Here is a 12500-nt window from a genome sequence, read left to right on the forward strand (position 1 = left end):
CCCCTCGATGTCCAGTGGGGGCGGAGGAGTCTCTCCTATCTCACCTTCCTGGAGTGGACCAGCTACCACCGGCCTGAGAAGAGACACATGGAACGAGGGGTTAATATTCTTATATTCAACAGGTAGATGTAACCTATAACACACCTCGTTCAATCTTCTCAGGACTTTAAAAGGCCCCACAAACCGCCGACCCAGCTTCCGGCAGGGCAGGCGGAGGGGTAGGTTTCTGGTAGAGAGCCAGACTCGATCTCCGGGTGCGTACACCGGCCCCTCACTGCGGTGGAGATCGGCGCTCGCCTTGTGACGACGGATGGCCCGCTGCAGGTGGACGTGGGCAGCGTTCCACGTCTCCTCTGAGCGCCTCATCCAATCATCTACCGCAGGGGCCTCGATCTGGCTCTGCTGCCAAGGTGCCAGAACCGGCTGGTAACCTAACACACATTGGAAGGGGGTTAGGTTGGTAGAGGAGTGGCGAAGAGAGTTCTGGGCCATCTCGGCCCAGGGAATGTACCGAGCCCACTCCTCAGGCCGGTCCTGGCAATACGACCTCAGAAACCTACCCACATCCTGGTTGACACGTTCTACCTGCCCGTTACTCTCCGGGTGGTACCCTGAGGTAAGGCTAACCGAGACCCCCAAACGCTCCATGAACGCTCTCCATACTCGGGAGGTAAACTGGGGGCCTCGATCAGACACTATATCCTCGGGTACCCCGTAATGCCGGAAGACGTGGGTAAATAGGGCCTCTGCGGTTTGTAGGGCAGTAGGCAGACCCATCATAGGGAGAAGACGACAGGCCTTAGAGAACCGGTCCACAACGACCAGGATGGTGGTATTCCCCTGAGAGAGGGGAAGGTCTGTCACAAAATCCGCCGAGAGGTGGGACCATGGTCGTTGTGGAACGGGCAGGGGTTGTAACTTACCCCTGGGCAGGTGTCTGGGCGCCTTACACTGGGCGCACACCGAGCAGGAGGAGACATAAACCCTCACATCCCTGGCTAACGTGGGCCACCAGTATTTAGTGCTAAGACAATGCACTGTCCGGCCAATACCCGGATGTCCAGAGGAGGGTGACGTGTGAGCCCAGTAAATGAGTCGATCCCGAATCTCGAGCGGAACGTACTTCCGACCCTCAGGACACTGTGGAGGGCTGGGGTCGGTACGCAACGCTCGCTCGATTTCGGCATCGACCTCCCACACCACCGGTGCCACAAGACAAGACTCCGGTAGTATGGGAGTAGGCTCAACGGACCTCTTCTCCGTGTCATACCGCCGGGACAGCGCATCTGCCTTACCATTCTGGGACCCAGGGATGTACGTGATTTTAAATACGAACCTGGTGAGAAACATACTCCATCGAGCCTGGCGAGGGTTCAGTCTCCTCGCTGCCCGGATGTACTCCAGGTTCCGATGGTCAGTCAAAATGAGGAAAGGGTGTTGAGCCCCCTCAAGCCAATGCCTCCACACCTTAAGGGCCTGAACTACAGCTAACAGCTCCCTGTCCCCGACGTCATAATTACGCTCCGCCGGGCTGAGCTTTTTTGAGTAAAAAGCACAGGGGCGGAGTTTAGGTGGCGTGCCGGACCGTTGAGAGAGAACGGCCCCTATACCAGCCTCAGACGCGTCCACCTCAACCTGAAAGGGTAATGCGGGATCCGGATGCGCCAGCACCGGAGCCGACGTAAACAGGTCCTTCAGTCTCCTAAAGGCCCTGTCCGCATCAGCTGACCACTGCAGGCGCACCGGACCCCCTTTCAGAAGGGACGTGATGGGAGCTGCCACCTGTCCAAAACCCCGGATAAACCTCCGGTAGTAATTCGCAAAGCCCAAGAACAGCTGCACCTCTTTGACAGTGGTTGGGGTTTGCCAATTACGCACGGCAGACACACGATCCACCTCCATTCTCACCCCTGACGCGGACAACCGATAACCCAAAAAGGAGACCGACTCCTGGAAAAACAGACATTTCTCTGCCTTGACATATAGGTCGTGCTCCAACAGCCTCCTCAATACACGACGCACCAGGGTTATATGCTCGGCTCGGGTTGACGAGTACACCAGAATGTCATCAATGTACACGACCACCCCTTGCCCCTGCATATCCCGGAAAATGTCATCTACGAAGGATTGGAAGACTGATGGAGCATTCATCAACCCATATGGCATGACGAGATACTCGAAATGACCTGACGTGGTACTAAACGCTGTTTTCCATTCGTCGCCCTCCCAAATGCGCACCAAGTTATACGCGCTCCTGAGATCCAGTTTTGTGAAAAACCGCGCTCCATGCAATGACTCCGTCATGGTCGCAATCAGAGGGAGTGGATAACTGTATTTCACAGTAATCTGATTGAGACCACGGTAATCAATGCACGGGCGCAACCCTCCATCTTTTTTCTTCACAAAAAAGAAGCTCGAGGAGGCGGGAGAAGTGGAGGGCCGAATGTATCCCTGTCTCAAAGATTTGGCTATGTAAGTCTCCATAGCTTTTCTCTCCTCTTGAGACAAAGGATACACGTGGCTCCGTGGGAGCGCTGCTCCTGCCTGGAGATCAATCGCACAATCCCCCTGTCTATGAGGAGGCAACTGCGTCGCCCTAGTTTTACTGAACACGAGAGCTAAATCCCCATATTCAGGCGTATTGTGCAGTGCGGGCACTTGGTTTGGACTTTCCACCGAAGTCGCCCCCACGGAAACACCCAGACATCGCCCCTCGCACTGAGCAGACCACCCATCGAGAGCCCTCTGTTGCCACGAAATAGCAGGGTTATGGGTGCTTAATTAGGGAATTCCCAGCACCACTGGGTACGCAGGAGAGTCGATCAGATTACATTTACATTTTACATTTTAGTCATTTAGCAGACGCTCTTAACCAGAGCGACTTACAGGAGCAATTAGGGTTAAGTGCCTTGCTCAAGGGCACATTAACGTCATTTAGCAGACGCTCTTAGCCAGAGCGACTCACAAATTGGTGCGTTCACCCTATAGCCAGTGGGATAACCACTTTACAATTTGGGGGGGGGGGGGGGGGGGGTTAGAAGGAATACTTTATCCTATCCCAGGTATTCCTTAAAGAGGTGGGGTTTCAAATGTCTCCGGAAGGTGGTGAGTGACTCCGCTGTCCTGGCGTCGTGAGGGAGCTTGTTCCACCATTGGGGTGCCAGAGCAGCGAACAGTTTTGACTGGGCTGAGCGGGAGCTGTGCTTCCGCAGAGGAAGGGGAGCCAGCAGGCCAGAGGTGGATGAACGCAATGTCCTCGTTTGGGTGTAGGGACTGATCAGAGCCTGAAGGTACAGAGGTGCCGTTCCCCTCACTGCTCCATAGGCAAGCACCATGGTCTTGTAGCGGATGCGAGCTTCAACTGGAAGCCAGTGGAGTGTGCTGTATAGTCTCTTTATGACCCCCCTGCGCACACATCCTAAGTGGTGCTGTGATCTCCCTAATCAACCCCGACCCCAACGGGCGGCTATCTAAGGCATGAACGGGAAAAGGTTTGTCAACAGGTAGGAGAGGGATCCCTAAATCTAAACAAAACTTTCGATCAACAAAATTCCCAGCTGCGCCTGAATCTACTAGCGCCTTATGCTGGGAATGAGGTGCAACCTGTGGAAAACAAACAGGTATACAAAAGTGCGCAACAGAGAGCTCTGGGTAAGTGGGGCGTCTACTCACCTGGGAGGGCTCCCCAGTGCGTGGCCTGTTGTCTTCTCCCCCGGAGGACCCTCCCCAGCACCTGGCCGCAGTGTGCCCTCCACGACCGCACTTGGTGCAGGAGACAGGTCCCCTCGGGCTCCTCCTCCTCCTTTCTCTAGCGCCGGCACCCCCGAGCTCCATAGGGCTCGGCACGGAGGTGCCGGAGGGCGGAATGGACGGACCCCACTCGGGACGTCCACGGGTGGCCAGCAGGGTGTCCAGACGGATGGACATATCGACCAACTGGTCGAAGGTGAGATTGGTATCCCTGCAGGCCAACTCACGTTGAACGTCCTCCCGTAGGCTACATCGAAAATGGTCGATGAGGGCCCGTTCATTCCACCCTGCGTCCGCCGCTAGAGTCCGGAACTCCAGCGCAAATGCCTGTGCGCTCCTCCTCCCCTGTCTCAGGTGGACTAGACGCTCCCCCGCCGCTTTGCCCTCAGGTGGATGGTCGAACACGGCCTTGAAGCGACGGGAGAACTCGGCGTAGGAGATGGTGGTGGCGTCCATCTTCCTCCACTCGGCGTTGGCCCATTCCAACGCCTTGCCCGTGAGACAGGAGATGAGGGCGGAAACGCTCTTGTGTCCCGAGGGCACCGGGTGTACAGTGGCCAGGTAGAGCTCCACCTGCAGGAGGAACCCCTGACACCCGGCAGCTGTTCCGTCATACGCCCTCGGGAGCGAGAGCCGATTTCCCCTGGGTTCCGGACCTGGACTCCCATCGGTGCAGGGTGTTGATGACGTCCTGTAGAGCGGTCCCCAGTTGTCGTTTCTGGTCATCCTGGCCGCGGACATGCTCCTCGAGCGACTCGGGCGTGACTGTTGATCCTGCTGATTCCATTCAATGGGTGTGTGATTCTGTCAAGGGGTGCTGAAGGTGGGTGTGGTGCAGGAATCAAGCGCAGGACGCAGAAGCTCAGTCCAAAAGACTTTAGTGAAATATTCACGTAGTAAATGAGCACAATAAGCCCAGAGGCGAAATAACGGCGCACACAGGCATCAAACAAACGGCGCACTAACATGTGCAAAAACCTCTCCAAAACACTGGAGGGAAATACGTAGCTCAAACACCAAAACAGAAGAGCAATCACACACAAACACAGACACACACAACGAGAACTAAATAGGACACTAACGAAGACTAACTAGACACAGGTGTACAACATCAAGACAAAACCAAACGAACATGAAACATAGATCGGTGGCAGCTAGTACTCCGGGGACGACGACCGCCGAAGCCTGCCCGAACCAGGAGGAGGAGCAGCCTTTGGGCCGAAACCGTGACACAGACACAGTGGAATCATTGAACAAAATCTGAAATATGTTGATGAAAAACGATACAGTACTGTAAAACATCAAATGCAGTGTTCCTCAACTTGCTTGCTTGTACTGTAAAAAGCTAAACATAGGAGTGATTACTGTACTTCTACATTTTCATCAACTCTGTCTTGTGGATTTGGCCACAGGTTCTCATCTACATCACAATGGATGTTTTCATTAGCCAAACATCTTGGAAAAAACCTTCGGGTATGGCGAATCCAGGCCTGACACTGGTCTGCCGTGATGTCATTGCATGTGTCATCCATGGCCTGGAGAAAAGTGACTTGTTCATGAGGGCGCCTATCATAAACCTTCCATCTCCATATGGAGAAAAATTCCTCAATCGGGTTAAGGAAAGGAGAGTATGGGGGTAAATACTGGGTGGTAAATTGTGCATGGGCCTGAAACCATGCTTGCTCGGATTTCATTGGACACTCTTTGCTGTTGCTGCCGCTGTCTTGGTCCGTGGCCTTGTCCTCTACCACGTTCCCCCACACCTCTCAAACGAGGCCCACGACCACCTCTCAGAAGGGGTGCTTGTCCCCTGCCATTCCTTTGACCAATACGTCTTCCTCGTCTTCCTCCCACCACTGCTTGACCTCTATTGTGACCTGGATCACCTGCCGGCTCCATGTTACAGTACGTATTGCTATATTGTTGCAAGTGGATCCCAATCAATTCTTTATATACTCGTTCCATAATGTGAACTCAATCATCAGTAACAAGTTGGCAGAATTGGACAAGCAATTACAAGGGCCTTCATCCATACAGTGCAGTACTGTCAATACTGTAAATAGTCTGAAAAGGTGGTACATGGGACCATAGAAACGGTGTCTGAAATTAGTGCCAAAGTGATTGTAAAAAACTGTAATTCTCAGTGGTGCCCCCCCCCCCCCCACACACACACACACAAACACACACACACAGACACACACACACACACTGACACATACACGCACACATACACAGTTTGCTGTGTATGCTCTGTACTGTATGTTGTGTGTGTGTGTGTGTGTTCTCTGGGGTAGAGGGAGGGAGGGTAGAGGGTGTTGAGCGGTGTTTGGCAGGTGTGTGTGTCTGTGTCTGTGTGTGTCTGTGTGTGTGTGTGTGTGTGTGTGTGTGTGTGTGTGTGTGTGTGTGTGTGTGTGTGTGTGTGTGTGTGTGTGTGTGTGTGTGTGTGTGTGTGTGTGTGTGTGTGTGTGAGTGTCTGGGTGTGTGTGAGTGTGTGTGTGAGTGTCTGTGTGTGTGTGTGTCTGGGTGTGTGTGTGTGTGTGTGTGTGTGTGTGTGTGTGTGTGTGTGTCTGGGTGTGTGTGTGTGTGTGTGTGTGTGTGTGTGTGTGAGTGTCTGGGTGGGGGTCTGAGGTATTGGCAGGGTGTGTTTGTTTATTCCTGTTCTGCTTGTTCTACATCCACCTCCCTGGATTACAGCTAAAGGTAGCTTAGTGGGTAAGAGCGTTGTGCCAGTAACCGAAAGGTCGCTGGTTCTAATCCCCGAGGCGACTAGGTGAAAAATCTGTCGATGTGCCCTTAAGCAAGGCACTTAACCCTAATTGCTCCTGTAAGTCGCTCTGGATAAGAGCGTCTGCTAAATTACTAAAATGTAATGTAAATGTAAAGCTGCGGTGTGAAGATGGAAACACTGCTATTATCTGTGTGTGTGTGTGTGTGTGCGAGTGTATGTATATTAATTAGTTCCTGTTATATCTCTCAGTGGGAAGTTGGAGGTAGTGTATCTTCTTGCTGTTCAGTAGAGTTAGAGAGATGTGATCAGCAGAGTTAGAGAGATGTGATCAGCAGAGTTAGAGAGATGTGATCAGTAGAGTTAGAGAGATGTGATCAGTAGAGTTAGAGAGATGTGATCAGTAGAGTTAGAGAGATGTGATCAGCAGAGTTAGAGAGATGTGATCAGCAGAGTTAGAGAGATGTGATCAGTAGAGTTAGAGAGATGTGATCAGCAGAGTTAGAGAGATGTGATCAGTATAGTTAGAGAGATGTGATCAGCAGAGTTAGAGATGTGATCAGTATAGTTAGAGAGATGTGATCAGTATAGTTAGAGAGATGTGATCAGCAGAGTTAGAGAGATGTGATCAGTATAGTTAGAGAGATGTGATCAGTATAGTTAGAGAGATGTGATCAGTAGAGTTAGAGAGATGTGATCAGTAGAGTTAGAGAGATGTGATCAGCAGAGTTAGAGAGATGTGATCAGTATAGTTAGAGAGATGTGATCAGCAGAGTTAGAGAGATGTGATCAGTATAGTTAGAGAGATGTGATCAGCAGAGTTAGAGAGATGTGATCAGTAGAGTTAGAGAGATGTGATCAGCAGAGTTAGAGAGATGTGATCAGTATAGTTAGAGAGATGTGATCAGCAGAGTTAGAGAGATGTGATCAGTAGAGTTAGAGAGATGTGATCAGCAGAGTTAGAGAGATGTGATCAGTAGAGTTAGAGAGATGTGATCAGCAGAGTTAGAGAGATGTGAACAGCAGGTTTAGAGAGATGTGGACAGAATACATCCACACTTATTTACAGCTATGTGGACCGACGCAGGCATGGATGGACGGATGGATTTCTGATTAAGAGACTCTGATGGACAGACTGATATAATTAAATATTGTTGTATTGATGAGATATAGTGTATGTATCTTTAGTCATGTATTAGTTGTTTTGTCTCCTCAGTTGCAGCAGCAGACCCAGTCTCAATGCTGCTGTCTGCTGCTGCTGTCTGAGGACAGCCACCAGCTCTTCTGTCAGGTACGTCCTCGTAAAAGACACCTTGGTCTCAATGGTAATCCTCCCTGTTAAAATAAAGGTTCAATGAATAAATAAAATAAATGTCTGTTCTAATGCCACGTCAGTCTGATAACAGGGTATTCCTCCATTAGAACGGTGCCTAAGGTATCTCAGAAGATAACCTGTGTAAAGTCTGACCTCTCTTCTCCTCAGGTGGTTGGAGACAAAGTTCTGGAGGAGGAGATCAGCTTCCCTGTGAGTCCTGACCCCTGACCCTAACTCCTGACCCCTAACCCCTGACTCATGACCCATATTACTGCCCCTAAACATTTCATGAAAATGAGACTTTGATATGGGGAAATTAAGAGGCAAGAGGCTAAATGATCATGTATATCTCTCCTTCCAGCTGATGTTTGGGCGCTTTGGGCAGGTGGTGGAGAAAAAGAAATCCATCACTCTTCAGGACGTCACTGCGGTGAGTGACCTTGATCCTAGACTGTGAAAAGCATCTCTCCATGTGGATCGATGTGGATGCAGTCCCGCTAGATCCTAATAGTCTCTTTCTCTTTCTTTGCACACACGTATGCAAAGACGTCAGCAGTGTTATTCTCATTCTAAATGTGATCCTTCCTCCCACCTTTCTCTTTCCCTCCCTCCCTCTCTCTCTCTCTCTCTCTCTCTCCCCCCTCTCTCTCTCTCTCTCTCTCTCTCTCTCTCTTGCTCTCTCTCTCTTACTCTCTGTCATTCATTCTCTCTCTCTCTCTCTCTCTCTCTCTCTCTCTCTCTCTCTCTCTCTCTCTCTCTCTCTCTCTCTCCCTCTCGCTCTCTCTCTCTCTCTCTCTCTCTCTCTCTCTCTCTTGCTCTCTCTCTCTCTCTCTGTCATTCATTCATTCATTCTCTCTCTCTCTCTCTCTCTCTCTCTCTCTCTCTCTCTCTCTCTCTCTCTCTCTCTCTCTCTCTCTCTCTCTCTCTCTCTCCCCACCTCCCCTCCTCTAGGAGGAGTGTAGACAGCTATCCAGTATGCTGGGCAGTGAAGTGTCCTCTCTGCTGTGTGTCCCTGTGGTCAGCAGAGCCACTGGCCAGGTGGTGGCACTAGCCTGCGCCTTCAACAAGCAGGGAGGACAGAGGTGAGACACACACACACACACACACACACACACACACACACACACACACACACACACACACACATACATACACACACAGGAGAGTGCATTCTAATAGACCTCTGTGTTCCAGAGATAACAGGCCAGCTCCAGTGGCAGAGGGCCAAGGAGAGCATGGTCGTCACCCTCAAGTGTGTGTGTGTGTGTGTGTGTCAGACGATGCCACATTAATCAATGTGTGTGAGTGTGTCTGTGGTCTCCATAGAGAGCTGGCCCCTATAACATGAGCTTCAAACCTGCCCTGGACACACACTGCCAGCGCACGCACACACCCACACGCCAAGCCAACATGCCAACTGGCCAATTCAGCTGACACAAAGTCCCTCTCAAGGGGTTCACACACACACACACACACACAAACACACACACCACAGGAGGCTGCTAAGGGGAGGACGGCTCATAATAATGGCCGGAACTGCGCAAATGGAATAGCATCAAACACATGGAAACACATGCGTTTAATGTATTTGATACCATTCCACTAATTCCGCTCCAGCCGTTATCACGAGCCCGTTCTCCGCAATGAAGGTGCCACCAACCTCCTGTGACAAACACACACAAACACATATACACACACACACACACACACAGTGTGACAGAGGGAGGAATGTGAAGTGTTGCTCAGGACAGCAGTAATCCCAGTAAGCTCTCTGCTGACGTTTTGGCTCTGAACATTTCTCTTCCTCCCTCTCTGTCTGTCGTATATCTCTTCCTCTTCTGTCTCTCTTCCTTTCTCCCTGCCTCTTCCTCTCTCTTTTTCTCTCTTTCTCTGTTAGTTATAGATTATACGTTTCTACTTGTATTAAAGGGGCTGAAGATTAAAGCCACTCATCTCCTCCTTTCAGAGTTATTGCCCCTAGACACACACACAAACACACACACACACACACACACACACACATATAAACACACACACTGTGAGAGGAAGACATCCCATAATATCCTCAGTGGGGGCTAATGACAGGGCTGACTACAGTCTCCATAGTTATACTGACAGACTAGAGATGTAGAGGATTATTAGTGAACTGTGTAGAATATGAGTTTATCCTCTTATTTCTGGTATTTCCATCATAACTCACTCCTCTTTCGTATCCCTCTCTCCCATCATCCCTCTCTCCCACCTCCCTCCTTCTCATCCCTGGATGTTGTTAGTGGTTTAGGCCGGGGCTAATCATTAACTGGCCCTCGAGGGCTGAAATACTGATGCTTTCCTTTTCTCCTTGCTAGTTCATTGATTTGTTCATGTGACTGATTGGCTGGAGGGTTCACTCACCTGGTGTCCCAGGTCTGAATCCGTCCCTGGTTAGTAGGAGAGAATGGAGACAGTACAAATCCAAAAGCACTGTTTCCCTAAATTCAATCTGTCATCATTGAGTCCATTTTTCCATCCCCCTCCATCCCTCTGTCCCTCCATCCCTCTTTCACCTCAGTTGTCAGGCAACAGCCCCCACTCTACTCTACTTTATCTCTCTCTCTTACTCTCCTCTTTCCACTACATGTCAATTGTTGAATTTTTTTCAATTCAAAGATCTTTATTGGCATGGAAAACATATGTTTATATTGCCAAAGCTAGTGAAATAGATAATAAACAAAAGTGAAATAAACAATAAAAAATGAACCGTAAATATTACACTCACAAGTTTCAAAGGAATAGACACATTTCAAATGTCATATCTCTATCATTCACACTCGTCCCCCTCCACCTCTATTACACTCTCTCCATCTGTCTCTCGTTCTACCCGCTCCCTCTCCCTTCGCCTTCCCAGTTCTATCCTCCTATCACATATCACATGTCATATGTTCTGCCAGATAGATATCTGATGCCTCCAGGCTTAGAGGAACCTGCATTCCAGAGAACCAATTGGTTCTTTGTGCCAACAAGCCAATCACGGCCTAGCGCCAGCCTGCTGTCAGAAACAGCCCAGACTCAGAGGTTGAGTTTTTCTAGAGTGGTGATTGAGGGATGAGGGGATAGTTTTCCTGATTATGTGACATGGCATGAAAAAAACTCCTTCATAATCAAGTCCTCTAGTTTAGAATTATCTGTTTTTCCAGTCTCTCCTCTGTACTGCTCACAGTGTAAAGGTGTTGCCATCTGCAGGCAGAGATATGTAACTACACTGATATTAATGGAAGAGCAGAGGCCTTCTCTCTCTATCCATCTGGCCTGTTTAAACACATTTTTTATGCACCTGTTTATTCTAATGATCAGTCAACTTTTCTCAACTTTGGAATTCAATGTTTCATTTTGGACTAAAATGTGTTCTCTCTGTGCAGACACACGGAGGCGGATGAACATAAGATCCAGCACTGCTTCTGTTACACCTCCACTGTCCTCACCTCCACACTGGCCTTCCAGAAAGAACAGAAACTCAAAGTGGAGTGCCAGGCACTGTTACAGGTGGCCAAGAATCTCTTCACACATCTGGGTGAGTTATCCTCCTCTCCTCTCCTCTCCTCTCCTCTCCTCTCCTCTCCTCTCCTCTCCTCTCCTCTCCTCTCCTCTCCTCTCCTCTCATCTCATCTCATCTCATCTCCTCTCATCTCCTCTCATCTCCTCTCATCTCCTCTCCTCTGGTTCAGATTGAATCCCTACATATTGATAACACAACCCTCCTTGTGGTAGCTCAGCCTGCTTATCTATCAATCCCCACCCTGTGCTCTTTCTCTCTGTCTCTCTCTCTCTCTCTCTGTAGATGATGTGTCGGTGTTGTTGCAGGAGATTATAGTGGAGGCCAGGAACCTCAGCGATGCAGAGATGTGAGTTCTTGAAGACCCATAAAACAACCTAAACCCTGAAAGTACATCTAACATGCTTTCCAGAATAAGTAATGCGGAGGAAAATGGAATAGAATACTTATTCCCTCTCTCTCTTTCTCTTTCTCTCTCTCTCTTCTTTATTTTACTCTTATTATTATCTATCCTGATGCCTAGTCACTTTACCCTGCCTTCATGTACATATCTACCTCAAATACCTTATTATTATCTATCCTGATGCCTAGTCACTTTACCATGCCTTCATGTACATATCTACCTCAAATACCATATTATTATCTATCCTGATGCCTAGTCACTTTACCCTGCCTTCATGTACATATCTACCTCAAATACCATATTATTATCTATCCTGATGCCTAGTCACTTTACCCTGCCTTCATGTACATATCTACCTCAAATACCATATTATTATCTATCCTGATGCCTAGTCACTTTACCCTGCCTTCATGTACATATCTACCTCAAATACCTTATTATTATCTATCCTGATGCCTAGTCACTTTACCCTGCCTTCATGTACATATCTACCTCAAATACCTTATTATTATCTATCCTGATGCCTAGTCACTTTACCCTGCCTTCATGTACATATCTACCTCAAATAACTGATTATTAGATTATTATCTATCCTGATGCCTAGTCACTTTACCCTGCCTTCATGTACATATCTACCTCAAATACCTTATTATTATCTATCCTGATGCCTAGTCACTTTACCCTGCCTTCATGTACATATCTACCTCAAATACCTTATTATTATCTATCCTGATGCCTAGTCACTTTACCCTGCCTTCATGTACATATCTACCTC

The 12500-nt window shown here is 49.1% G+C and overlaps 1 protein-coding gene across 1 annotated transcript in view; it reads left to right on the forward strand.

The window, feature by feature from the left end:
• The window catches only part of LOC311106366 (cGMP-dependent 3',5'-cyclic phosphodiesterase-like), a gene marked incomplete at both ends in the record, with an annotated part of 27819 nt that overhangs the window by 12992 nt on the left and 2327 nt on the right, over positions 1-12500 (forward strand). Inside the window, 6 exons of the mRNA XM_084188435.1 lie at positions 7692-7766; positions 7959-8000; positions 8152-8220; positions 8742-8872; positions 11189-11340; positions 11608-11671. Of these exons, the coding sequence (XP_084044561.1) occupies positions 7692-7766; positions 7959-8000; positions 8152-8220; positions 8742-8872; positions 11189-11340; positions 11608-11671 (533 nt within the window). The remainder of the gene's footprint in view (positions 1-7691; positions 7767-7958; positions 8001-8151; positions 8221-8741; positions 8873-11188; positions 11341-11607; positions 11672-12500) is intronic.

This window comes from Coregonus lavaretus, assembly GCF_964263955.1.
Source record: "Coregonus lavaretus genome assembly, contig: HAP1_SCAFFOLD_4153, whole genome shotgun sequence".
Classification (NCBI taxonomy): domain Eukaryota; kingdom Metazoa; phylum Chordata; class Actinopteri; order Salmoniformes; family Salmonidae; genus Coregonus; species Coregonus lavaretus.